We start from the raw sequence: 27,453 nt of genomic DNA, 5'->3' as shown, positions 1-27,453 counted from the left end.
TTCATAGTTTGCATACATTTTGGCCGGCGTTATGTATGTAAAAAGTGCGTTGGAGAAAAAATCCTAACCGATACAGAATGCCGATAAATGTCTTCCCGAGATTACCTTACTCATTTGTTATTCAAACCTGCCTGTACATTATACATGTACACGTTTCCCGGGAGCATTACTATATTACAACTCCTTTAATTTATTGCTAGCCTGGAGGTCGGGTGTTCGATCCCTGCATTGGCCGAGAAAGTTCATCCAGATTTTCCGGCGTGGTTCTCCCTTGTCAGTGATGCAGGATGGAGGGGCTGACAAGGAAAGCTGTCTAGTCGTTCGGATGGGACGAAAAACCGAGGTCCCGTGTACACATTGGCGTGTACGTAAAAGATCCCTTGGCAGTTGGAATTCGATATAAGAGTAGGCCGTAGTGCCGCTGCCCGGGCAAAATTTCCCTCATAGCACACTGTATGGCGTATGCCCGTCTTCATTAGCCCAGGTTAGGAGCAGAACAGTAGGACGTTAAACCCCATTTCATTTCATTTCATTTCTTTAATTTATTATAGACAATATTAGTTCGACCCTAGCTTAAGGTAGGCTCGCGAATTCCTTGCGGGAAACACGGCAAAACACGATGTATTCTTATCATCGAAACACGGTGAATTCCTAGAGAAACACGGCGAATTCCTAGAGAAATGCGAATTCCTTGCGGGAAGCACGGCAAAACACGATGTATTCTTATCATCGAAACACGGTGAATTCCTAGAGAAACACAGCAAATTCCTAGAGAAACACAGTGAATTCCTAGCAAATCTTAGAGAAAAATCGCCGCGGAATCAAGTGAAATTTCACCGTGAAATCTAAGAGAATTCTGAGAGGTTTTTTTCACCGCCAATCTCTTGCAAAATGTAGGCGTATCTTACATGGCAACTGCTTGTTATTTATTACTTAAGATGTCTGTGTGAGATGTGCCTTGTCTGTGAGGTTGATTTCTGAGTTTCTGTTGGATTCTCCTGCTCTTATTATTAGATAAACTGACATTCGATGCCACATCCGTTCTGGCTCCTGCTATGTTAAATTTTAAACACCATACCTTTTCAGGAGTTTTAATGACTAAAGATTTGTTGTTAAAAGATTTGTTCCATATATTTCTTTTTTGCCTTTTTCTTAAACAATTTCTCGGGACAGTTCCTGATATTAGCTTGCTGGTTTTCTGATTTGTTGTAATGCGACTTTATGAACAACTGTGGTCATCTAGCTAGACATAAATAAACCATCTTGCCTCAAGGTGAACAGGTACTGATTATCTGTTACCATGGTTATTATACTAATTTTATTGGTTTTATTCCTTGAGAGGATATTCTTTTTGGACTTCTTAGATATTGGTATACAATACTGTTACATCCAGTTCTTTTATTACAAGCCTTATCATACTTTATGAAACAGAATGTTAAATTGTTTTGTCAATTAAATTTCAGTAGAGAGATTAACAAAATGATAATAGGATATAAAATTTACTGGCATGTTTTTTCAGCAGGTCCGATATCGGGGCTCACCCTGTCTGTCGCCAAAGTCACAATTTGTGATAAAAATATGAAAGTGGTGATTAAAATTTGATTTTGGCAACTAGCAGAAAAAAGTCTTAAAATGGTTATGTCCTGATTAACCGTCATCACAATGACATGGCGACATACTATAATAAATTAATAAACTCGCTGATTGTCAATAAGTAATACTAACCAATTGTCTTGGAATGGATTAATGATTAGTTGATTGATAATTGCCAATGATCTATTAAATATTTTGATAGTTAAACCGTGGCTTCATACAGCATGTTTTTATAACGCGATGACAATGTCCTTCCCCTCACCCTCCCACCCATTTTCTTTCTTACACTGTACCTTTTTTCTCTCAATATTTGTTGGCACAAATGGAATAATATGTATCCCTGAAACTAAAATCAGTGCAGTTCATTTTTATACGCCCACATTTTCATGTGGATGTATATTGTCGTTGCCTTGGAAGTCCGTCTGTCCGTCCACAATAGGTTTGTGGACACTCTACAGGTCACAATTATAATCCAATTTTGACAAAACTTGAAATATAGGTTTTATCTCCAAAAGGTCTTGGTTCCTTTCAATATTGGCATATATCGGATTGTAACTTCCTGAATTATAACCCCCTATTGTGCGAAAATTCGTGTTTTTATCTTGTGGTCCTCTAGAGGTCACAATTATTAACTGATTTAAAAACATGTTCGAATATATCACCGTTACACTGTATTGTAGGTTGAGTTCAAATTTCATCCGATTTTGATGAAACTTGAAATACATGTTTATAACCCAAAGATCTTGGTTCCTTTCGATATCAGCGCATATCGGATTGTAACTTCCTGAATTATGGCCTTTGATTGTTCAAAAAATCACATTATTTTTTTAGCTCATTCTCTGTCCATCTCTTGCAAAATGTGGGTGTATCATGCATGGCAACTGCTTGTTATTTTTAACTTCATAATGATGCTTGTTGATGGGGCTTTGATCGTGTAAGGATATCAAAATGCCTCTGAAATCATGATTGCGACCAATGAGTAAATGGGCTGATAAAGTCTAATTTTTACAATGTCATTAAGTTTACAGAAAGAAATAGTATTTGATTGATTATAAACGAAGTAATGGGGATATTTTGTCCCTTTGATAATATGACTTGTATTTACAATGTTTGAAAGGAATTTTGGGTACAAAATTTAGAGGTCACAATTTTTATCTGATTTAAAATAAATGTGTGAATATATCACCGTTACACACTAAGATCTTGGTTTCTTTTGATAATCGCGCATATCCGAATGTAACTTCCTCGACTATGGCCCCTGATTGTTTGAAAAATTGCATTTTTAGCTTGCGGATTCTCTAGAGGTCACAATTTTTTTTCCGATTTTAAAAACAGTTTAAATATATCACCATTCCACCATAATGAAGGTTGAACTCGTATTTTGGGAAAAATGAAATGAAATTGCCCAACAAAATGGGGGCTCTTTGTATGCAAATTGTGTAAAAGTATGTAATACGAAGGTTGTGAACCATCTAGAGGTCACAATTTTTTTCCAATTTTGATGAAACTTGAAATGTATGTTCATAACCCAAAGATCTTTAAGTTCCTTTCGATATTTGCTCATATTGGACCATATCTTTCTGGATTATGGCCTCTGGTTTTACAAAAAATCACATTATTTTTTTAGCTCGTTCTCTGTCCATCTTTTGCAAAATGTGGGCGTATCATGCATGGCAACCGCTTGTTATTTTTAACTTCATAATGATGCACATACGATTGATGGGGCTTTGATTGTGTAAGGATGTCAAAATGCCTCTGAAATCATAATTGTGGCCATTACGCGACATGATTAAATGGGCTGATAAAGTCTAATTTTTACATTGTCATTAAAGAACAATATTGGTGCCAGTCATTATCACATATGTGATAGAACTGGTTAAAGACATACCAAATATTATTTTATCACAGTGATCTTTGCTACGTTAGATGCGTAATCAATGTTTCAACAATCGGAAGTGACAAACGCAAAAGGAAAACATGAGTTATCCTTCTATATAACTGACTGAAGTGACGGGTGATAACAGATACATGGGCGAATTTCTGCTCACTAATAATCCCTTCGAAGACCAAAATTAGTTGTTGTGTGAGACTGTGAAAGGATGTCTGACAATTCATAAAAAAAATTGGCTGTCACTGGATAAGAGAACATGAAAGAAAAATAGAAAAGTAATGGAGATATTTTGTCCCTTTGATAATATGACTTGTATTTACAACTTTTGAAAGGCAAATCAATCATGTTTTTTTATGAATGTAGATTTGCCCTCGCCGCTGTCTGTGTGGGTGGGTGTGTGTCTGTGAATCGCATACAGACCGCAATTCTTAACTGGTTGTCTTGAAAATTATACCCTACGGATGATCTGCATTGTTTTTGGTGCATCCCCGATCCCCCCAGGGGCAGATCCACGCCCACATTTTCTATTTGTTTGTCTACAGGCCGTATTTCTTAACGGATCATCTTGAAACTTTGCATACTTATTCCTTATACCCTAAGGATCAGAGACACGCCCATTTTCTCTTTGTGTATCTGTGTGTCACCTACAGGCCGCAATTCTTATTCCTTATACCCTAAGGATGACCTCTATTATATTTTGGTGCATGCCAGATCCCCTTGGACAGAGCCACACCCAATTTTGGTTTCTGTGTGTTATCTACAGCCCGCAATTCTTGAGGGATCCTTTTAAAACTTAGCATACAGTACCTATTCTTTATAACCGAAGTATGATCCCTTTTGTTTTTGGTGACTGGTCGACCCCCAGGAGCAGAGCCATGTCCATTTTTCGTATTTGTTGTTTGTCATCTACAGGATGCATGTCTTAACGGATCATCTTGAAACTTTGCATACTTATTCCTTACATCCTAAAGATCACCCCCAGGGGCAGAGCCACCCCCATTTTTTCAAAAGGCAGGGGACTATTAAAATGGGTTCGTCCGTCTGTCTGTCACACTTTTTGGGACACAATAACTCTCTTTGTAATTGAGCTAGAATGTTCAAACTTTGTGTAGGTGTTTACTAGGTCAATGCCTTGATGTACATGTAGTTCCACGATGAACATTTTCTGCTTAGCTAGGGTAAACAGAAATAAGCAATTTGATTGGTTGATGCTTTGGGACACGATAACTTTAGTTCTAATTAAGTGAGAGTGATGAAACTTGGTGTATAGTTTCATTACATCAATACCTTGACTATGTTCGATAATGAGCATTTTCTGCTTAGGGTAAGCAGAGCGATAAGCAGTTTGATTGGCCGAGACTTTGGAACACAATAACTCTCATTCTAATTGAGTTAGAATGTTCACACTTGGTGTAGGTGTCTACCGTATTTTTAGGGATGTAGCCACGCCGGGTAAGCAGAGCGATAAGAAATTTGATTGGCCGAGACTTTGGAACACTTGTTCTTATTGAGTTAGAATGTTCACATTTGGCAAGGGTGTCTATTAGCAGGGATGTAGCCACGCCGCCCAGCACAAAGAAAAAATAGAAGAAAGCTGTCCAGTCGTATTTAAGCCCCTTCGTCCTTCTCTGTACATAAACTCAGTGCTCCAAATTTACAATGGCAAATGGCAAAGCCATGGTAAAAGCCGACGCAAACCATGTCTGCCACGCCATAATTTATTTTTGTGTGCCGTAGCAGACCCTATCATCCCAAATTAGTTTAAAGAAAGAAGTATTGGTATTTTGTTTATTTATATTTAGAAGTTGTTAGGTCTATTCATTTTACAATTCTACGGTCTTTAAATTTGAAAATTTGCCGTAAATAGGTCACCCAGACCAATTTACGGCACTCCAATGTTACAGGTTTGGATGTCGTAAATGGTGTCATAATTCGTGAGACACAAGTCAAATAAAACAACATGTTTTAATTATCAATATCTACCTGTTGTCATAATTTGTTGTACTCAAATAAAACAAACACCATTTTAAGAATCGTTTTAATTTTTAATCTCTTAAGTAATAAAGTAATATTTGAAAAAAAACCTAAAGAACTGAGAAACAGAGTGGGGTGAGGCAATTTTATGCTCGGTCGGTTGGTGTCAAGAAGTTTTTAGATCCCTGGCAGAGTCTCTGTATTTTTGATGAAAATTAAGTGAATTTGGTAAAAATTTGAATATATAAATGGAATTTGATTTGCACTGAAGCAAATACAAAAGGCAGCAGATGCTCTGAAAATACACCAAGAAGGGTTGAATTTTCATAAAAGATCAATGTCTTTTCACATTAATAAATGTCTAATTAATAGTTTATATAACATTTCAGGTCTAAAGAAAGGCCTGCAATGGGCAGATTTACCTCTCGCATAATGTATGTTTAATGGATCGTCTTGAAAACTTTTCATACTTATTGTTTATAACCTAAGGATGACCTCTGTTATTTTGGGTGCATGCCCGACCCCCTGGAACAGAGCCACACCTAATTTTTGCGTGTGTCTTTGTGTCGCCTTCAGGCCGCAATTCTTAACAGATCCTTTTGAAACTTTGCATACGTATTCCTTATAACCTAAGGATGATCCGGTATTGTTTTTATACGCCCACATTTTCATTTATAACCCAAAGATCCCGGTTCCTTTCGATATTCGCGCATATCGGACCGTAACTTCCTGAATTATGGCCCCTGATTGTACGAAAAATCACGTTTTTAGATTGTGGACCCTATAGAGGTCATAATTTTTATCCGATTAAAAAGAATGTATTAATATATCACCGTTACACCCTAAGGACGTCTGAGTTCGAATTTCGTGAAAATCGACCCAAAACTGACAGACAAAATGGCCGCCCTTCGTTCTCAAATAGCGTAAAAATATGGTATATCAAGGTTGTGGACCCGATAGAGGTCACAATTTTTATCTGATTTTGTTGAAATTTGAAATGTAAGTTTATAACCCAAAGATCTTGGTTCCTTTCGATATTCGCGCATATCGGACCGTAACTTCCAGAATTATGGCCCTTAATTGTACGAAAAATCATGTTTTTTAGCTTGTGGACCCTATGGAGGTCACAATTTTATTCCGATTTAAAAAAACGTTTGAATATATCACCGTTATACCTATTGTTATTTCTAGGCCTAATGTGGTCGTATATTGCAACGGTACCGATGTTCTTTTTTAATACTGTGGACTCTGTCAAATCCGAGATAGTACGGGATCGTTACAATATGTCGGATTACGCAGAGTTTCAGAATACTCAGTTTTCTCAAAAACAGAAGTATTATTGTAACTTCGAAAACCGAAAGTATTATTATAATGTAGCTTCGAATCCCCAGAACATTATTCCCTTCTGTTTAGGTCGTGGAAAACAAAATGATGTTGGATTTCACAGAATGTCGTGGTATTCAGATGCCGAATGTGACAGAGTCCACTGTAGTTTGATTACCAAAACAGAGTTAGACTTGATGGAACATAGTTGATATATGTTTTCGTTATAAATTTTGTACTGGAATAGTGTAATTAAATTTCATTCATTCCCTGCTCCATTTGGGTGATTGTTATGCAGCAGTTCTCAATCAAAGTTTATTATCTTTTCATTGTACCTATAAATGTTTTCATTACATTTACTTTTAGAGTCAAATGGAAAGTAGGAGACAACCTATATATTTCACATATATATATCTTCTGTGTCTTATTCCAGAAATCAATCCACCTTGTTATTTTTCCACTGGTGGAGTCTGAACCAACAGTGTTAGCCCTCAAGCGTGGGTAGATTCCATTGATTTTCTGACTATCATAATCAGTTTTACAATGACGTGAGATACTGACATTCTTCTGCTTCCAGACCTATTCTTTCTCTATTATTGGTATTCAAGCCACTCTTCACTTGCTTGTCATCCAATTAGAATTTTTATGGTTCTGAAGTATAATTTACATCTTTAGCGTTAGTACAGGTCCTGCATAAGTTACTTGATACCCCATGAAATAAATGACACTTCACATCCTGTAGGCTTGTATTTACATATATACATGTACATGTATCTAGTTATTAATTCTTAATTAAACATTCATTTGATATGTTATCTGATATATCATTTTGCACAAAAAGAGGAAATTCCCCAAGGAGAATTATTACAACAAATTTTAAAAAAAATATGTTTATTGCTGATACCATAGGTTGGAGGGGGGGGACCTATTGGTGGTGGTGGTGGTGGTGGTGGTGGGGTGGGGTTGATGAGATCTTTGGTGATGGTGCCATACATGAAGCAGAATATCGGTTCCTTTCGATATTCATGCATATCGGACCGTAACTTCCTGAATTATGGCCCCTGATTGTACGAAAAATCACGTTTTTAGCTTGTGGACCCTATAGAGGTCATAATTTTTATCTGATTTAAAAAACCGTATTATTATATCACCGTTACACCCTAAGGAAGGTAGAGTTCGAATTTCGTGAGCATCGGCCCAAAACTGACAGACAAAATGGCCGTTCCTTGTTCTCAAATAGCGTAATAATATGGTATATCAAGGTTGTGGACCCTATAGAGGTCACAGTTTTCTTCTGATTTTGATGAAACTTAAAATATAAGTTTATAACCCAAAGATCTTGGTTCCTTTTGATATTCGTGCATATTGGATTCTAACTTCCTGAATTATGGCCCACAATTGTACGAAAAATAACGTTTTTAGCTTGAGGTCCCTCTAGTGGTCAGAATTATTATCCGGTTAAAAAAAAACCCATTTGAATATCACCTTTACACCCTAAGGATGGTTGAGTTTGAATTTCGTGAAAATCGGACCTAAACTGACAAATGGCTGCCCATGGCCGCCCCTCGTACTCAAATAGCGTCAAAATATGATATATCAAGGTTGTGGACTCTTTAGAGGTACACTAGACGCTAAATACTAAAAACAATCACAAATAACACTATGAATACTAAAAAACACAACACTGGAAAACAATGGTTTATAAATACAAAAATAGCAGCGTACACAAAAAGAAATCAAAATTGGAAAACAATCAACAAATTTATATATAATTTTATAACAAAAAGCAAATTGTATGTATTGATAATGTAAATGAACCATTTAAATCCTATACCACAGTCTGTTAAAATTGTTAATAAAAGTCTGTCTTTAAAAATCTTCAGCTCAGTCAAAATTCAGAGCCAAGCCAAGCTAAGCCAGAGTTATTTTAGTAATCAAATAAATGCAACTTTTATGTTGTGAAAGTCGTCTTTTAACTATGATTATCATATTTGTCACTAATCTCCTCTTAATCTAGATTCCCATACACATTAATTACAGAAAAGGACTGTGTATACACTATTTGGAATATAGGGTGGAGTCATAAATGAACGTTAGTACAGTGTGGATTAATTCTTTGATTGGTCGAATGCTATCGTTTTATTAATTCCCACCTGTGGTTAGCTGTCTGTGTTCCATACAAAATCATGCCTTTGAATGTACAGTTGAGTCATAAATGTCCCTTTTTTTACGCCCACATTGAAATGTGGTCGTATATTGTCGTCGCCCCTGTCCATCCAGCCGGCCGGGCCGGCTAAAGTTAATATCCGATTGACTTTAAATTTATACACAGTCTTTAAGGCCATGAGACGAAGAAGCCTATTGGTTTTCAGTGATTTCCGATAATTACTGCCAGAGTTATGGCCCTTAATCACTTTGAAAAATCTTCTGGACACTCTAGAGGCTAAAGTTAATATCCGATTGACTTTAAATTTATACACCCTGTTTAAGGTCATGAGACGAAGAGGTCTATTCATTTTCAGCGATTTTCGATAATTACTGCCAGAGTTATGGCCCTTGATCACTTGAAAAATTCTTGTGGACACTCTAGAGGCTAAAGTTAATATCCAATTGACTTTAAATTTATACACCCTGTTTAAGGTCATGAGACGAAGAAGTCTATTCATTTTCAGCGATTTTCGATAATTACTGCCAGAGTTATGGCCCTTGATCACTTGAAAAATTCTTGTGGACACTCTAGAGGCTAAAGTTAATATCCGATTGACTTTAAATTTATACACAGTGTTTAAGGTCATGAGACGAAGAAGCCTATTGATTTTCAGCTAATTCCGATACTTACTGCCAGAGTTATGGCCCTTGATCACTTCAAAAAATCTTGTGGGCGCTCTAGAGGGTAAAGTTAATATCCGATTGACTTTAAATTTATACACAGTGTTTAAGGTCATGAGACGAAGAATCCTATTGATTTTCAGCGAATTCCGATACTTACTGCCAGAGTTATGGCCCTTGATCACTTCAAAAAATCTTGTGGGCGCTCTAGAGGCCAAAGTTAATATCTGATTGACTTTAAATTTATACACAGTGTTTAAGGTCATGAGACGAAGAAGTCTATACATTTTCAGCGATTTCAGATAATTACTGCCAGAGTTATGGCCCTTGATCACTTGAAAAAATCTTGTGGACGCTCTAGAGGCTGAAGTTAATATCCGATTGACTTTAAATTTATACACAGTATTTAAGGCCATGAGACGGAGAAGCCTATTGATTTTCAGCGATTTTCGATAATTACTGCCAGAGGTATGGCCCTTGATCACTTCAAAAAATCTTGTGGACGCTCTAGAGGGCAAAGTTAATATCCGATTGACTTTAAATTTATACACAGTGTTTAAAGCCATGAGACGAAGAAGCCTATTGGTTTTCAGTGATTTCCGATAATTATTGCCAGAGTTATGGCCCTTGATCACTTTGAAAAATCTTGTGGACGATCTAGAGGCTAAAGTTAATATCCGATTGACTTTAAATTTATACACAGTGTTTAAGGTCATCAGCGATTTTTGATAATTACTACCAGAGTTATGGCCCTTGATCACTTCAAAAAATCTTGTGGACGCTCTAGCGACCAAAGTTAAAATCCGATTGACTTTAAATTTATACACCCTGTTTAAGGTCATGAGATGAAGAAGTCTATTCATTTTCAGCAATTTTCGATAATTACTGCCAGAGTTATGGCCCTTGATCACTTAAAAAAGTCTTGTGGATGCTCTAGAAGTCAAAGTTAATATCCGATTGACTTTAAATTTATACACCTTGTTTAAGGACATGAGACGAAGAAGCCTATAGATTTTCAGTTATTTCAGATAATTACTGCCAGAGTTATGGCCCTTGATCACTTTGAAAAATCTTGTGGACGCTATAGAGGCTAAAGTTAATATCCGATTGACTTTAAATTTATACACCCCGTTTAAGGTCATGGGACGAAGAAGCCTATTGGTTTTCAGCGATTTCCGATAATTACTGCCAGAGTTATGGCCCGTGATCACTTTGAAAAATCTTCTGGACACTCTAGAGGCTAAAGTTAATATCCGATTGACTTTAAATTTATACACAGTGTTTAAGGTCATGAGATGAAGAATCCTATTGATTTTCAGCGATCTCCGATAATTACTGCCAGAGTTATGGCCCTTGATCACCTTGAAAAATCTTGTGGACGCTCTAGCGGCTAAAGCTAATATCCGATTGACTTTAAATTGATACACCGTGTTTGAGGCCATGAGATGAAGAATCATATTGAATTTCGGATATTTACTACCAAAGTTATGGGCCTTGATCACTTTGAAAAATCTTGTAACGCTCTAGGGGCTAAAGTTATCATTCGATTGACTTCAGGTTGATACACAGAGTTTAAGGTCTTGAGACGAACAAGTATATTGATTTTGAATGAATTATGACTTGAACAGCTAAATCCATGATATTAAAAGTTTTATATACTAAACGTTAGCATGGGGCAGAACTTTATATAGACCAAACAAATTCTAATGGTTTTCTGATAATTACTTAATGAGATGTTACTCTTAATCAGATTTTAATGTATTATAAATGTTTCATTACCGAAAAAAGTAAAAATATGCGACAACTCTTGTTGACTGTCCGGAAGATATAGCTGCAGTGGGCGTATGTTTCGTTGCCTGGCAACCTATCTTCATTTACATAAGATACATTGTGTGGTACTAATAAGCGTACATCAAATTTGTCCATTTTGGGAATATTTTGTGGCAGTGAGTGGCATTATTCCAATGGCAAGGAAATGTTAACTGACAGCTGTCTTTATATCTATATATTTATTTAGTAGTTGCAGATTTAAAATCTTCAAAGATATCTGCTTTCATTTCCTAACTTATAGGGACTGTAATAATATTCAGCTTTCACTGAATGAAATACTTATGAGATATTGTTTTTTTCACTGGATTTTGATAAAGATATATAAAATGAACAAAAATATCAATAGCAGCCATGATCAATGCCACCACGAACACGCGCATCACGTCTCCCGCTGCCATGACCACGTGCGGATTGCAGTACCTTGTTTTCACTTTCACCCCCAAGTCCCATATCATGATATCATTATCAATATAGTCAGTCAATAGATCTACACGTTCGGGACTCAGGAATTGCCTACGTCCTTTACGATCCAGCAGGTCAGCATTATTATCAACATCAGAATTATTGTCAGAATCTACGGCAGACACAGGGCTATCGTGTTCACATTGGGCTTGTTCATCATGCACGGGAGACATAGCCATAGGCGGAACGTCGCGTAACAAATCACACACGTACTTCATAAATTTACCAATCACTGTCCTCACTATTATCATTATCAAGTAACTGGAAACGAATTATGTGTATCACCCGCCTCCAAATTGTCCATGTGTTGGTCTGCAAGACGTCATTCACGACTTCGTCGAGAGTGCATCGTCTACGTTGTCACTATGCACTCTGCCATTTTACGGTTTGCCGCTTTGAGACATGTGGAAATATGTTCTAGTGTATAGAAAATACAATAGATGGCACTTGCAGTTACGGTACTAATTTTAGCGAGGGCTTTACTGAGTACACGGTAATACTGAGTACACGGTAATACCGGGTACGCGTATTTTATTAATTTTAACGACATTTTATAATACCCGGTACTACCGGGTAGACGCAATGAAAGGGTTAAGATGTGACTGGCTACTACAAGAGCAGTTTTTGTCACTGGTTAATGCTGGCATCATATTGTCATCCAGTACAAATGTTGAAATGTCACAGCCACATCTCCCTCCATTCATGTTGCTCTCGTAAGAGCTAGGTTGACTGAAATTTTGGAACAATATAAAAGAAGTTACATTGTAGATCAAAGTGAAATGCAAAAGAATATTGAGCTCCTAATCTATTCCTATCCAAACAATATTCAGAAGTGATTTCAAATCCAAAATGAAATGTTAGACTGTAGACACACAATGTCACATTATAAAATCAACATATTTTCAAAATGTCAATCGCTAACATTGCTAATGTCAATCACATTTTGTGGAAGTGATTGGAATTGTCAGAGCTACTATTAATTGGTTCTTTTATCAGATTTATTTAGCAGAGCAGAGTAGAGTATTACACCAAAAATAGATTGCAATACATGTACCAGGAAAAGCTAAATCTTATACCCTGTGTTTACACTAGGTACTTGTTGAAACATATCGGTTTCAATTGACATTATGGTTAAATATGCCTATTTAAATTCAGTTGAAAGTTTCAGGAATGTGCTGTATGGTAACCATGGAGATGTTTCAATATGCATTTGCCTTCATGATTGTACTTTGTAGTTGATGGGCTGATAAACTTTACTTTCTGCTTCATCAGTATTATTGAGTTAACATAAGAAAGATCATCATACTGACACTGTACATTTAACAGTGACCAATAAAATGAATCTAAGTATGAATGTCCCTTCTATGGATAGAATACTACTAGTACATGTAGATATGAATAAATATTTTGTGAGCCCACAATGTATTTGAAGGTGCTATAACAAATAAATATGTGCTTACAAATAAACATTTATATAGCTTTTGCACTTGACTTTTGTCATTATTATGCTTTTAACTTCTTCAAATAATGGCTTCTATTACATGTCAGATCAATGGAAAATCAGAATGTTCTCCTGTTATCTGTATGTCAAAGCTTTAACGTTTATTCTTGTATTACACTTTCTAAAAGCATCAATAGCAATGTAATCACTTGTTTGCTTATTGCGTGAGTCTTTTAGAATTGCTCATGGACTTTTTCTTTCCAAATCAATAAATGATGAGAGAGAGCGAGAGAAAAATCTATAATTATTTGATGATATAGTGACCATATTCACTCCTCTAATTTACAACCAATTGATTGAATTTAGATTACAACTTAGATGTTGATGTGAGGTGTGAGATTTATGGGAACAGTTGATGATATTTATGTAATAAAATTGGTTTAAATGTCTCAAATTTGTAAGTAATATATACTCTTCAAAAAAAAGTAGGGGATATTGAAATGCAAATACCTATTAGTTTGATCCCTAATGTAAATCCGTCGGCTTTTCGGGTAGGAATCGTGGAACAAGCTTTAATTTGTAGATTTTGATGTTTAATGACAAAAAACCAATGTTGACATTTTTTCTGAGTAGGTCTTCATAGTATGGGAGGGTATTATCTGAGGGCAGCCATTTTGCGATAATATTGCAACTTACTTTTCTGCGCCCACATTTTCATGTGGACGTATAATGCCGTAGCCCCTGTCCGTCTGGACGTCCGTCCATCCACAATTGTTTGTGGACACTCTACAGGTCACAATTCTTATCCGATTTTGACGAAACCAAAATATCTCAGTTGCTTTCGATATTGGCATGTATCGGACTGAAACTTCTGAAACTTAATGGATTATGGCCCCTGATTGTATGAAAAATCACGTTTTTAGCTTGTGGACCCTATAGAGGTCACAATTGTCTTCCGAATTTGTTGAAACTTTAAATGTAAGTTTATAACCCAAAGATCTCAGTTCCTTTCGATATTCGTGCATATCGGATCATAACTTCCTAAATTATGACCCCTGATTGTACGAAAAATCATGTTTTTAGCTTGTGGACCCTATAGATGTCATGATTTTGATCCGATTTAAAAAAAAAGTTTTAGTATATCACTGTTTCACCCTAAGGATGGTTGAGTTCAAATTTCGAAAAAATTGGCCCAAAACTGACAGACAAAATGGACGCCCCTCGTACTCAAATAGGTAAAAATATGATATATCAAGGTTGTGGATTCTCTAGAGGTCACAATTTTCTTCTGATTTTGATGAAACTTGAAATGTAAGTTTATAACCCTTTCGATATTCGCGCATATTGGATCGTAACTTCCTAAATTATGGCCCCTGATTGTACAAAAAATCGCGTTTTTAGCTTCACATCCCTCTAGAAGTCAAAATTATTATCCGATTTTTAAAAACGTTCAAATATATCACCGTTACAGCGTAATTTTGGCTGAGTTCGAATTCTGTGAAAATCAGACTAAGACTGGCGGACATAATGGACGCCCCTCGTACTCAAATAGTGTATAACATCTAGTTCGGATTTTAAAAACCGTTTAAATATATCACCATTCCACCATAATGAATGTTGAATTCGAATTTCGGGAAAATCGAAATGAAAATGCCTGACAAAATGTCCACTCTTTGTACGCTAAGTGTGTAAAAGTACGCAAAGTGTGTAAAAGTATGCAATACGAAGATTGTGGACCCTCTAGAGGTCACAATTTTTATCCGATTTTGATGAAACTTAAAACATATCTTTATATCCCAAAGATCTCGGTCTCTTTTGATATTGGCGCATTTCAGACCATAACTTTCTGGATTATTGCCCCTGATTGTACAAAAAATCCTGTTTATTTTTAACTTGTTCTCTATCCATCTCTTGCAAAATGTGGGCGTATCCTGCCTGGCAGCAGCTGGTTTAGCTTGTGGTTCCACTGGAGGTGACAATTATTATCTGATTTAAAAAAAACTTTGGTTGAGTTCGAATTTCATGAAAATCGGACCAAAACTGCCAGACAAAATGGCCACGCTTGTACGCGAATAGTGTAAAATTATGGTATATCAAGGTTGTAGACCCCGTAGAGGTCACAATTTCAATCCTATTTTGATGAACCTTGAAATTCATGTTAATAACTCAAAGATCTTGATTCCTTATATCGGATTTTAACTTCCTGGGCGACCTTTGGATGTAGACTATGGTCGCGATTACAGTCTGAACCAGCACCCAAACGCAAATGGCCCTAGCCATTGACTATTCAATATGGTGGCTACCATGTCAGTTGTTCTGCCTGCTATATTTTCTCCTATTTACTCATGTATTTTTAAAAATTGATTAAGCTTAAAATAGGTTACAAATAGGATTAGTCAATATCAGAATATTTTTCATTGGATTTATGTCCCCCAACCAAGATCATTTCACACGTACAGTTTTTTGTCGTGTGCCTATATATATTCGAATAAGATCCTAATCTGTCAAATTCATCAAAAAAAAGACGAAAAAAAAAATCAAATTTAACATCTTACTACAATGCCCATTCACTAACTTTCAGGTATTAACATGGGCCCTATAATACCGACCAAGGTGTAAATAACGCAACGGCAATCAGCAATTTTATTATATTTTTCAGAAAATCTTTTCAAGTGTCAGTTTTGTCAGCCATCTTTGAACTATCCCGACCGTGCTTTATCGCATGGTACTGCTGGTCACGACCACTGGTTGAACTAAATGCCATTCGCATGCAGATGGTTCGACTATAGTACGAAAATCCATGCAACCGAAGGTCGTCCTGAATTATGGTCCTTCATTGTACGAAAAATCGCGTATTTAGCTTGTGGTTCCTTGAGGTCACAATTTTTATGGGGGATTTCGATCCGAATATTGCTTTTTTCAATCGTGCGACTTGAATTTGGTGAATTCATTATAAAAAAAATTCAGCAGGCTGGCTCTATTGCCACAACAATTTCAGCCAATGAAAAGCTTTCTCGTTGTCAGGTCAGTCATAGATTACAGAACAGCAAAAGAAATAATGTTACAAAGATTTTAATATCAAATATTAATATACATTGAAAATATGTTCTGATCAATGTATGCAGTATGTACAAATCGTCATTCTTACAGTAATATCACAAATTGCATATTACGGACATATATACGCCTACATGTATATATATTAATATGTTGGGTTTTTTTCCGCATATTATTCAAGTCTGTAATTTGAACGCAACTTAATTTCCAGCACGACTTGCTTAACCAGACTGATTTTTAATTTTGACGAAATAGCTATAATAAGCCACTTCATGTGTCGAAAACGCCTTAACACTTGCTGAAAGTAAAAAAGTTATTTTAATCATGTACTTATTTACACATCGCGATACGGCCATTGATTGTATCATGGATTTTTAAAACATTGCAGTTCATCGATTCATCGATGAATCGTTGCAGCCCTAAAATCCATCTCTTACAAAATGTGGGGGTATCCTGTCTGGCAGCCACTGGTTGGGTTTATCATCTACAGACAGCAATTCTGAGTGGATCATCTTGGAAATTTGCATATTTATTTCTTATACCACAAGTACAGCAACTATTTATTTTGGTGCATGACCCTACCTCCTGGCGCAGTGTCACACCCACTTTTTGTTAATATTTAGTCTGTAAATTTGGCAAAACAAACCCAACGCCTAGCCTTCTTTGCCCTCTTTTCATATTTCATTCTCTTTATTTTAAAAAGTACCATATCCATCAAAGCAGGAATGTGGACATATATTGCAGCGGTAGCGATGCTCTTGTTGATATCTATGGTTACTTCACATCAAGTTGTAGTTACTGACCATATTGGCATAAAAAGCTTTAATTCTTTTCTTGAAGTTGAGAATTAAGGGATTAAACTAACAATAGGATTAGTTAATCTGTGTGATTTCAGATACATGTATATGTGAAATAGCTTTATTTACCATCCGCTTCCACTGGAGTGATATCGCTGACAACTTTCTTTAAAGGAATATGCTGTACTTTATATTACAATAAATATTACACACAAATTATTCTGGTGATCTGTTGTATGTGTAATACATAAGAAGTGGTATCTGTATTCTGTTACAGAATCTGTAACACTGTATTCTTATTGCGTGAATTACCTTATCAGGTCCAACAATCTGTCTGCAATTGTTGTATATTTATGGTGTTTTCTGGATAGTTGTGTTGTCCTGCCACATCCTGGAGAATCTTATTTTCTATAATCCTATTCTAGACATTTGTATGGTTTTGATTATTACATTTATTTACCTTAACTAATAGATTATTTACCATTACGGCTGTTGCCAAATCTAACCTTTTCTTACACGAATATAAATCCTGCAGTGAAAATGTAGTTATTCATTGGATGGGTGGGGGAGGTACATCTTTTAAAAGCCCATTTGGTGCAGCATTTAATGAGGAAATTGAGAATGAATGATTAGTTACATTTTTCCCGGCATGTCCAATATTAGATGTAGGAGTTGGTAAGAGTTTTAAGAAAGCAAGTTTTAAATAACTAAATAAAACCAGTCTTAATTGTGCTGTTATTTTGTATTTGATGAATTATTTCGTAATGAAACTGACAATTAATCCAATGATTATTGCATTATTGTCCCCCGCCTTACGAAGAAAGCAGGGGACTATTAAAATGGGTCCGTCCGTCCCGTTCGTCTGTCCGTCAAACTTTTTGGGACACAATAACTCTCTTTCTAATTGAGCTAGAATGTTCAAACGTGGTGTAGGCGTTTATTAGGTCAATGCCTTGATGGAGTTCGAAGATGAGCATTTTCTGCTTAGGGTAAGCAGAGATAAGCAATTTGATTGGTTGATGCTTTGGGACACGATAACTTTAATTCTAATTAAGTGAGAGTGAAGAAACTTGGTCTATATAGTTTCTTTACATCAATACCTTGACTGAGTTCGATAATGAGCATTTTCTGCTCAGGGTAAGCAGAGCGATAAGAAATTTGATTGGTCGAGACTTTGGAACACAAAAACTCTCATTCTAATTGAGTTAGAATGTTCACACTTGGCGTAGATGTCTATTAGGTGAATGCCTTGATGGAGTTCGAAGATGAGAATTTTCTGCTTAGGGTAAGCAGAGATAAACAATTTGATTGGTTGATGCTCTAGTTCTAATTAAGTGAGAGTGAGGACACTTGGTGTATAGATTTATTACATCAGTACCTTGACTAAGTTTGGTAATGAACATTTTCTGCTGAGGGTAAGCAGTGCGATAAGAAATTTGATTGGTCGACACTTTGGAACACATTAACTCTCCTTCTAATTGAGGTAGAATGTTCATACTTGGTGTAGGCGTTCATTAGGTGAATGCCTCGATGATGAACATTGTCTACTGACGGTAAGCAGAGATAGGCAATCTGATTGGTTGATGCTTTGGGGCATGATAACTTTAGTTATAATGAAGTGAGAGCGATGAAACTCCGAATATAGATTCATTATATCAATAATTAATGTGTCATCTATTTATTTTGGGATTTTTTGGGGGGACATCAGCCTCACTGTCATCCTCGGTATCCCCAGCGGTTTCATTCCGTTCTACTCCACTAACCCCTGGGTTTTTCAAATTATTCGGCCTTGATGATTGTGCTATTTATATCAACCAATCCCATGCATCATTAATTGAAAAGGAAGTTCACAAAGGGAAGTAACTCTCATTGGACAAGTTTAGGAGTTAGCCTAAATGAGAGAAGTTCAAATTATTCTAAATGCGTACTTACTAAAAACAAATTATATAATATGAAATTAATGAAGACCGGACCAAATTACCAAGTATAAGTTCAATAATAATAAACATAACAGAATGAAACATTTCAGATAAAGAACGAATAGTAATAATAATAACAAAAGTCAAACATATAGATGTTATACATATTTAAAATCATCGAAACATACTACATATTTTGATAATACAATTAATTAGAAATGAATTAGAAATATATACATTATTTACATAAAACATTCAGTAAATGGACATGAATTTGGTTAATTACCCTTATAAAAGCGAAGGCAAAACGACTGGTTTGTAAATTATTTCTTGATTGATTCGTAGCCCTTATCTACAATCAAGGTCAGGGCAGATAATTTGAAATCGTGGAAACCCTATGGATTAACCCAGGGTATAGTGGAGTAGAACAGAATGAAAACACTGGGGATACCGAGGATGCATCACTGTTGGTTTGTTATATCAAAGTTCGGGTAACACAGGTAGGGCAAATGCCCTGGGTGGGTGCAAGAATTGAAGGAATCGTCAATGAAAGGTACGGACAGTAAGATCATTCTCCTGTTAAACCTAGGGAAGTAAGGAAAGTGAAATTGTAATTTTCATTTAGGATTAACAAAATTGACTTTCGAGCTGATTTTAATGTAAAATTATGTAAATAAGAATGGGTGTCAGATGTTTAGACAGGGGCACAATTCCAACATTTGTCATAGGTGCTATTTTCCGCAGATGCGCCACTGCTGCAGTGTCAGTCAGCTCCAAACTTGACACATTTTTGAAGAGTGAAGCCAACATTAACCAATTATTTATATTATTATTGCAACCTAACACTTTATGTCTAGATGACCTGGCGCCTGGTACGTTCGGGCATTTTTATGCGCGAACTCTTAGGGTTTTTTTTACTGGCATGCGCACAGGTACTATTTCTTTTTCTTTTAACAAGTACCCAAATCGGGGATTTCGTGCGGAGGTAGTTCGGAGGTAAACAGTCTGTGAAGTACAACACTTGCCACTGTACCTGTGTATCGCTAATTATAAACCGAATGTGTGAAGACAGTTCATACATATCACTCAAAAAATTTTCAGTACAAACTCAGTTGATTCACGCTCGATTTGCTACTAAACAAACCCATCGGTTTATTTTCTCAACAGTGTGACCCGAAGTGACCGCGGATTTATTGACCTTGTATGAACTTATCCATAGCTATATCCTTACACCGAGAGAAATTATCTAGTCTCGGTGAAAAGAACCATGGTCATCTGGTAGAAAATTACTTTTGTATTTTTTGGAACGGAAAACAGTGTTTTTAGAAGCAAACTAACCTGCCGCACATGAGGAAGTCATTATACTAATAATAAAAGGCGAGACCTCTTTTTGCGGCGCAGGCTTATCACTGAGTAGTAAACCGTCCATAAACAATAATATAGGAAGCCTAGTGACGAGTGTAGTAAGTAGGCTATAGACTATAGGTTTGAGTCGAGATTACTCGCTTTCAGTTTACTCTGTTTTTGCGATAACCAATTATGCGAGAAATACCATACTGACATTTGGTTTTTAAAAGTTGTACGCGAACTAAATGCGTTTGTTAGATACTGACAGAGCAGCCCCGAGTCGAACAATCGCCGCCCGAGCTGTCTTCGTCAGCTAGTTTCACAATATCGTGCAATAGGTGTATTAATGTGATTTTTAGGTTTAACCCCGCAAACAATGCCAAAATAGTGTTTTCACTGCTTACAGAAAACTGAAAGTTAAAAAAAAATTTTTTTATGAGGGTGACCCTCCCACACACTCCCTATCGAGCTGCCGCTCGGTCTGCGCAGCCTCATGCCTGGCACATACTGTCAACATTGTATATTTTTCCGTTTCCGCCCTTCCCCCCCACAATATATATTTCACGGCTACGTTGCGACGGTACCAGCATACCCAGTTGTTGACACCCATTACATCACTCCTGTCTAACAAATCATAAAGCTGTGGTGTTACGGTGGCGGCATAGTATTTCACCGTAACACCACAGCCACTCTAACCATTCATAATACATCTAACTATCCCTTTACAGCACTTCACTCCCTACACATTTCCCCTCGTCCTACTTTCCCAAACGTCAGCAACACATTTCATACATCCAGTTCGCTGATTAACCCTTGTACCATCCAGTTCGCTGATTAACCCTTGTACCACGTCTACTGGATCGTGTTAAAGTGAATAGAGGCAACATTCATTCCAATTAACAGTATAGCCTGCCCATTTCAATTAACCACTACACATATATATCAACAATTTAGCTTGTTGTATGCAAATTGTTGGGTTGGTTTTCCCTAAATATAAATTGGAGTTGATTTATTGAATATATAAAAAAAAACTAGACTATGACCCAATCAACTTTATAGAGTTTTAATGATATTTGGAAATACTATTTTTAAAGAATTTGGTGTGAATTCATCTTTTCTTTTCAGTTTTCAATAATATTAGTCAATATCGTCAAATTTTCAACCATAGATAATGTTTAATTTTATGAAAATCTATGCTCCAGTAATAAATACTACATTCAACTCAACAAGTCTTAATTTTTTCAAATGCCATATGCTTGTAAAATACCTTCTGAAGATAAAATGAGTTTCGACTATAAATGAGTTACTATTAGTATTAGCCACAAGTTTACATGTATTTCAATTTACATTCAGTCCTAAATTCAAAATTCTAGCTTATGGGCTTAACTTCTAGATTGGACAAAATTTCCATTACAATGGAAAAAATTTACATATTAATGTTCCACAACTGAATCTCAATGAATGAACTACATGTGTAGATTTCTGTGATTGACGTCACAGTATACGTAATAAGAATGATAATAGGAACAAGCAATAGAAATGTAATAGATCTGATTCTTGTTAGTTTTGTTAACTTTTTTCTTTTCAGAAAATCCTTAGATAACAACAAAAATCAGACAAAGAAAAATCAAACATACAATCCGAAATATTTATGGCTTCGTCTGGCCATTTTCGAGAAACAGTTAGCAAAAATACTGGATTATTTAGTTCAAAATAACAGGTTTGTTTAGTTTGATATGAGATTCAAAAGAGAGATTTATATTAAGTTCAGGTTTTATTTGCTGTAATAAAATATTCATTATGAATTATAGATATATCTATTATAACAATCGGAATTTAAAATTTGCTTAATTTTTTTCACTCAAAATTTTTTTACTAATGTTTTCTCTCTTTGTAGTCGATATTATGAAGCAGAAGCATTGATATCTGATCCAGTTGACGGACCTATATTTGCATCTTTATTAAGTAATTAAAACTTCTGGTATCTTTATACATGTACTTTCTTTAACAATTTATTTACCTATAATGTAGTGATAAATTGTGTTTCTGGTTTGATAGAGTTAAAGCTAAATTATTCTATTTTCAAGGAATTTTGACAAAACAGTATAAACTAGTAACATAGTGTACATTTAGTTTTTGTAACCTGTCATCACGTTCGTCTGTTGGTCTGTCGTTTTTTTTTACAAAACCTTGTTAGAGCCATATATTTTCAATGATTTACGATAATACATTAAAGAATAATTCACCGGTATCTTTTTTACACGCCCACATTTTCATGTGGATGTATATTGTCGTTGCCCCTGTCCGTCCGTTCGTTCGTCCACAATTGTTGGTGAACACTCTACAGGTCACAATTTTTATCCGATTTCAATGAAACTTGAAATATAGGTTTATCACCCTAAGATCTCGATTCCTTTTGATATTGGCATGTATCGGACTGTAACTTCATGGATTATGTCTCCTTATTGTGAACACTGTAGAAGTCACAATTTTTATCCGATTTGGTTTAAACTTGAAATGTATGTTTATAACCCAAAGATCTTGGTTCCTTTTGTAATTCGCGCATATCAGACCATAACTTCCTGAAGTATGGCCCCGATTGTACTGAAAATCGTGATTTTAGCTTGTGGACCCCACAGAGGTCACAATTTTTATCCGATTTAAAAAAACATTCGAATATATCACCGTTACACCCTAAGGATGGTTGAGTTCAAATTTCGTAAAAGTCAGACCAAAACTGCCAGACAAAATGGTCGCCCCTCGTTCGCAAATAGTGTCAAAATATTGTGTATCAAGGTTGTGGACCCTCTGGAGGTCACAATTTTCATCTGATTTCAGTGATTTTGATAAAACTTGAAATGCATGTTTATAACCCACAGATCTCGGTTCCTGTCAATATTTGTGCATATCGGACCATAACTTCCTGAATTATGGCTGATTGTACGAAAACTCGCGTTTTTAGCTTGTGAACCCCATAGAGGTCACAATTTCTATCTGATTTAAAAAAACGTTTGAATATATCACCGTTAGACCGTAATGTTTGATGAGTTCAAATTTTGTGTTCGAAATTCGTGAAAATCGTGCCAAAAGTGCCTCGTACGCAAATAGTGTAAACATCTGGTAAATCAAGGTTGTGGACCCTCTAGAGGTCACAATTTTGATCCGATTTCGTTGAAACTTGAAATTCATGTTTATAACCCAAAGATATTGGCTCCTTTCTGTATTCGCGCATATCGGATCGTAACGTAGAGGTCACAATTTTTATCCGATTTAAAAAAAAATGTGTGAATATATCTACATTACACACTAAGATCTTAATTCCTTTTGATAATCGCAGATACTTTATCTTAACTTCCTGGATTATGGCCCCTGATTGTTCAAACAATCGCATTTTTAGCTTGTGGATTCTCGAGAGGTCACAATTTTTTCCCGATTTTAAAAACCTTTTATATACATCACCATTCCACCATAATGAAGCTTGGTTTCGTATTTCGGTAAAATCGAAATGAAACTGCCCGACAAAATGGCCGCTCTTTGTACGCAAATTGTGTAGAAGTGTGTAATACGAATGTTGTGGACCCTCTAGAGGTCACAATTTTTATCTGATTTTGATGAAACTTAAAACATACCTTTATATCCCAAAGATCTCAGTCCCTTTTGATATTTGCACATTTCAGGCCATAACTTTCTGGATTATTACCCCTGATTGTACAAAAAATCACTTTTGTTTTTAGCTTGTTCTCTATCCATCTCTTGCAAAATGTGGGCGTAAACCTGCCTGACAGCCGCTGGTTATTGTGGGATTTGATTAAGTTGTTTTTCGATAATAACTCCCTTTGTTATGAAATCTTGTCAGCACTTCAGAGGCAATCTATGCTATGGAAAGAAAGAACTGTTCTCTTTTTCATTGATTTTTTATGATAATGTCTTTGATTTTTTTACGCCCACATTAAAATGTGGTCGTATATTGTCGTCGCCCCCGTCCATCCGTCCGTCCGGTGATCCGGCGTCCACAAGCCAAAATTAATATCTGATTGACTTTAAATTTATACACAGTGTTTAAGGTCTTGAGACAAAGAAGCCTATTGATTTTCAGCGATTTCCGATAATTATTTCCAGAGTTATGGCCCTTGATCACTTTGAAAAATCTTATGGACGCTCTAGAGGCCAAAGTTAATATCCGATTGACCTAAAATTTATACACAGTGTTTAAGGTCATGAGCCGAAGAAGCCTATTGATTTTCAACGATTTCCGATAATTACTGCCAAAGTTTTGGCCCTTGATCACTTCAAAAAATCTTGTGGACGCTCTAGAGGCCAAAGTTAATATCCAATTGACTTTAAATTTATACACAGTGTTTAAGGTCATGAGACGAAGAAGTCTATTTTTTTTCAGCAATTTCCAATTATTACTGCCAGAGTTATGGCCCTTGATCACTTTGAAAAATTGTCGACACTCTAGAGGCCAAAGTTAATATCTGATTGACTTCAAATTTATACACAGTGTTTAAGGTCATGAGACGAAGAAGCCTATTGATTTTCAGCAAATTCCGATAATTACTGTCAAAGTTATGGCCCTTGATCACTTTGTGACACTCTAAAGGCTAAAGTAATCATCCGAGTTATGGCCCTTGATCACTTTGAAAAATCTTGTGGACGCTCTATAGGCCAAAGTTAATATCCGATTGACTTTAAATTTATACACAGTGTTTAAGGTCATGAGCCGAAGAAGCCTATTGATTTTCAACGATTTCCGATAATTACTGCCAAAGTTATGGCCCTTGATCACTTCAAAAAATCTTGTGGACGCTCTAGAGGCCAAAGTTAATATCCAATTGACTTTAAATTTATACACAGTGTTTAAGGTCATGAGACGAAGAAGTCTATTGATATTCAGCAATTTCCAATTATTACTGCCAGAGTTATGGCCCTTGATCACTTTGAAAAATTGTCGACACTCTAGAGGCCAAAGTTAATATCTGATTGACTTCAAATTTATACACCGTGTTTAAGGTCAAGAGACGAAGAAGCCTATTGATTTTCAGCGATTTCCGATAATTACTGTCAAAGTTATGGCCCTTGATCACTTTGTGACACTCTAAAGGCTAAAGTTATCATCCGAGTTATGGCCCTTGATCACTTTGAAAAATCTTGTGGACGCTCTATAGGCCAAAGTTAATATCCAATTGACTTTAAATTTATACACAGTGTTTAAGGTCATGAGACGAAGAATCCAAATGATTTTCAACGATTTCCGATAATTACTGCCAGAGTTATGGCCCTTGATGACTTCAAAAAATCTTGTGAACGTTCTAAAGGCTAAAGTTAATATCCGATTGACTTTAAATTTATACACAGTGTTAAGGTCATGAGACAAAGAATCCTTTTGATTTTCAACGATTTCCGATAATTACTGCCAAAGTTATGGCCCTTGATCACTTTGTGACGCTCTAAAGTCTAAAGTTATCATCCGATTGACTTCAAATTGATACACAGAGTTTAAGATCTTGAGACGAACAAGTATATTGATTTTCAATGAATTTTTATGTCTTGAACAGCTAAATCCATGATATTAAAAGTTTTGTATACAAAACGTTAGCATGGGGCAGAACTTTATAAAAACAAACAAATTCTAATGGTTTTCTGATAATTACTTAATGAGTTGTTGCTCTTAATCAGATTTAAGTGTATTATAAATGTTTCTTTACCGAAAAAAGTAAAAATATGCAACAACTCTTGTTTTGTTGCCTGGCAACCTATCTTTAATGTTTTTGCAATAATCATTTCCAGTGCCCCTTGTAATCACTTTTATAGGCTGCAGCTATTAACCTATTTTACTGAAAATTTTATTGGTTGTCTGTCCATCCTATTGAAAGGAAGAAAACTGTCGATTTTCAATGAATATTACGCTCACATTTTCACGTGGACGTATTATCCTGTTGCCACACAGTCTGTTCGTCAGTCAGGATGTCTGTCCACAAATTGTTTGGGGACACTCTACACAGGTCACTATTTTTATGCGATTTTGCCGAAACTTGAAATATAGCACCATCTCCCAAAGATCTTGGTACGTTTTGATATTGGCATGTATTGGACAATAACATCATGGATTATGGTCCCTGATTGTACGAACAATCTCGTTTTTAGCTTTTGGACACTCTAAAGATCACAATTTTCATCTGATTTGGTTCCTTTCGATATACGCGCAGATTTTATCATAACTTCTGAATTATGGCCCCTGATTGTACGAAAAATCACATATTTTAGCTTGGTTCCTTGGTTCCTTTCGATATATGTGCCTATTGGATCGTAACTTCCTGAATTATGGCCCTTGATTGTACGAAAAATTATGTTTTTAGCTTGTAGTCCCTCTGGAGGTCACAATTTTTATCTCATTTAAAAGAAACGTTCAACTATATCACCGTTACACTGTAATGTCAGCTGAGGTCAAATTTCGTGAAAATTGGACCAAAACTGCTGGACAAAATGGCCGCCCCACGTACCCAAGTAGTGTAAAAAAATACGGTATATCAAGGTTGTGGAGCCTCTAGAGGTCACAATTTTGATCCAATTTTGATTATACGACCACGGCCACATGGAAATGTGGACGTATATTGCCGTCGCCCATAGGCGTACGGGGAAATTTTTGACTTGGGGGGGGGGAGGGCGGTGGTGGCTGGTGCCCAAAAAATGTAGCTAGGTTCTTAGTATGTTACATAATAATAATAAATTAGCTGTTAAATTGGACACATTCAAAAACGCAATATTATTTTATACAACTTTTACAAAGTACAATTGTGTGCCCCGATTTCCCAGCATTTGGTGCCCAAAATGGGGGGCCGCCCCCCCCCAGCCCCCCCAGCTCGTACGCCTATGCCGTCGCCCCCCGTCTATCCATCGTCCCCAATTTCTTGTGAACGCTCCTACGCCAAAAGTTATGATCCGATTGTGAGATGAAGAAGCTTATTTAATTTCAATAATTTCTGTTTA

The 27,453-nt window shown here is 36.1% G+C and overlaps 1 protein-coding gene across 1 annotated transcript in view; it reads left to right on the top strand.

The window, feature by feature from the left end:
• LOC126823267 (small G protein signaling modulator 1) overlaps positions 1-27,453 on the top strand; it is a 56,538-nt gene that overhangs the window by 14,262 nt on the left and 14,823 nt on the right. The window contains exons 4-5 of the mRNA XM_050551989.2: positions 22,052-22,183; positions 22,361-22,428. Coding sequence (XP_050407946.1) covers positions 22,052-22,183; positions 22,361-22,428 — 200 coding nt within the window. The remainder of the gene's footprint in view (positions 1-22,051; positions 22,184-22,360; positions 22,429-27,453) is intronic.

The sequence above is a fragment of the Patella vulgata genome, chromosome 6 (genome assembly GCF_932274485.2).
Source record: "Patella vulgata chromosome 6, xgPatVulg1.2, whole genome shotgun sequence".
Classification (NCBI taxonomy): domain Eukaryota; kingdom Metazoa; phylum Mollusca; class Gastropoda; family Patellidae; genus Patella; species Patella vulgata.
Note: the sequence above shows the minus strand (reverse complement) of the source record. Positions and strands in the feature narration are given on the sequence as shown.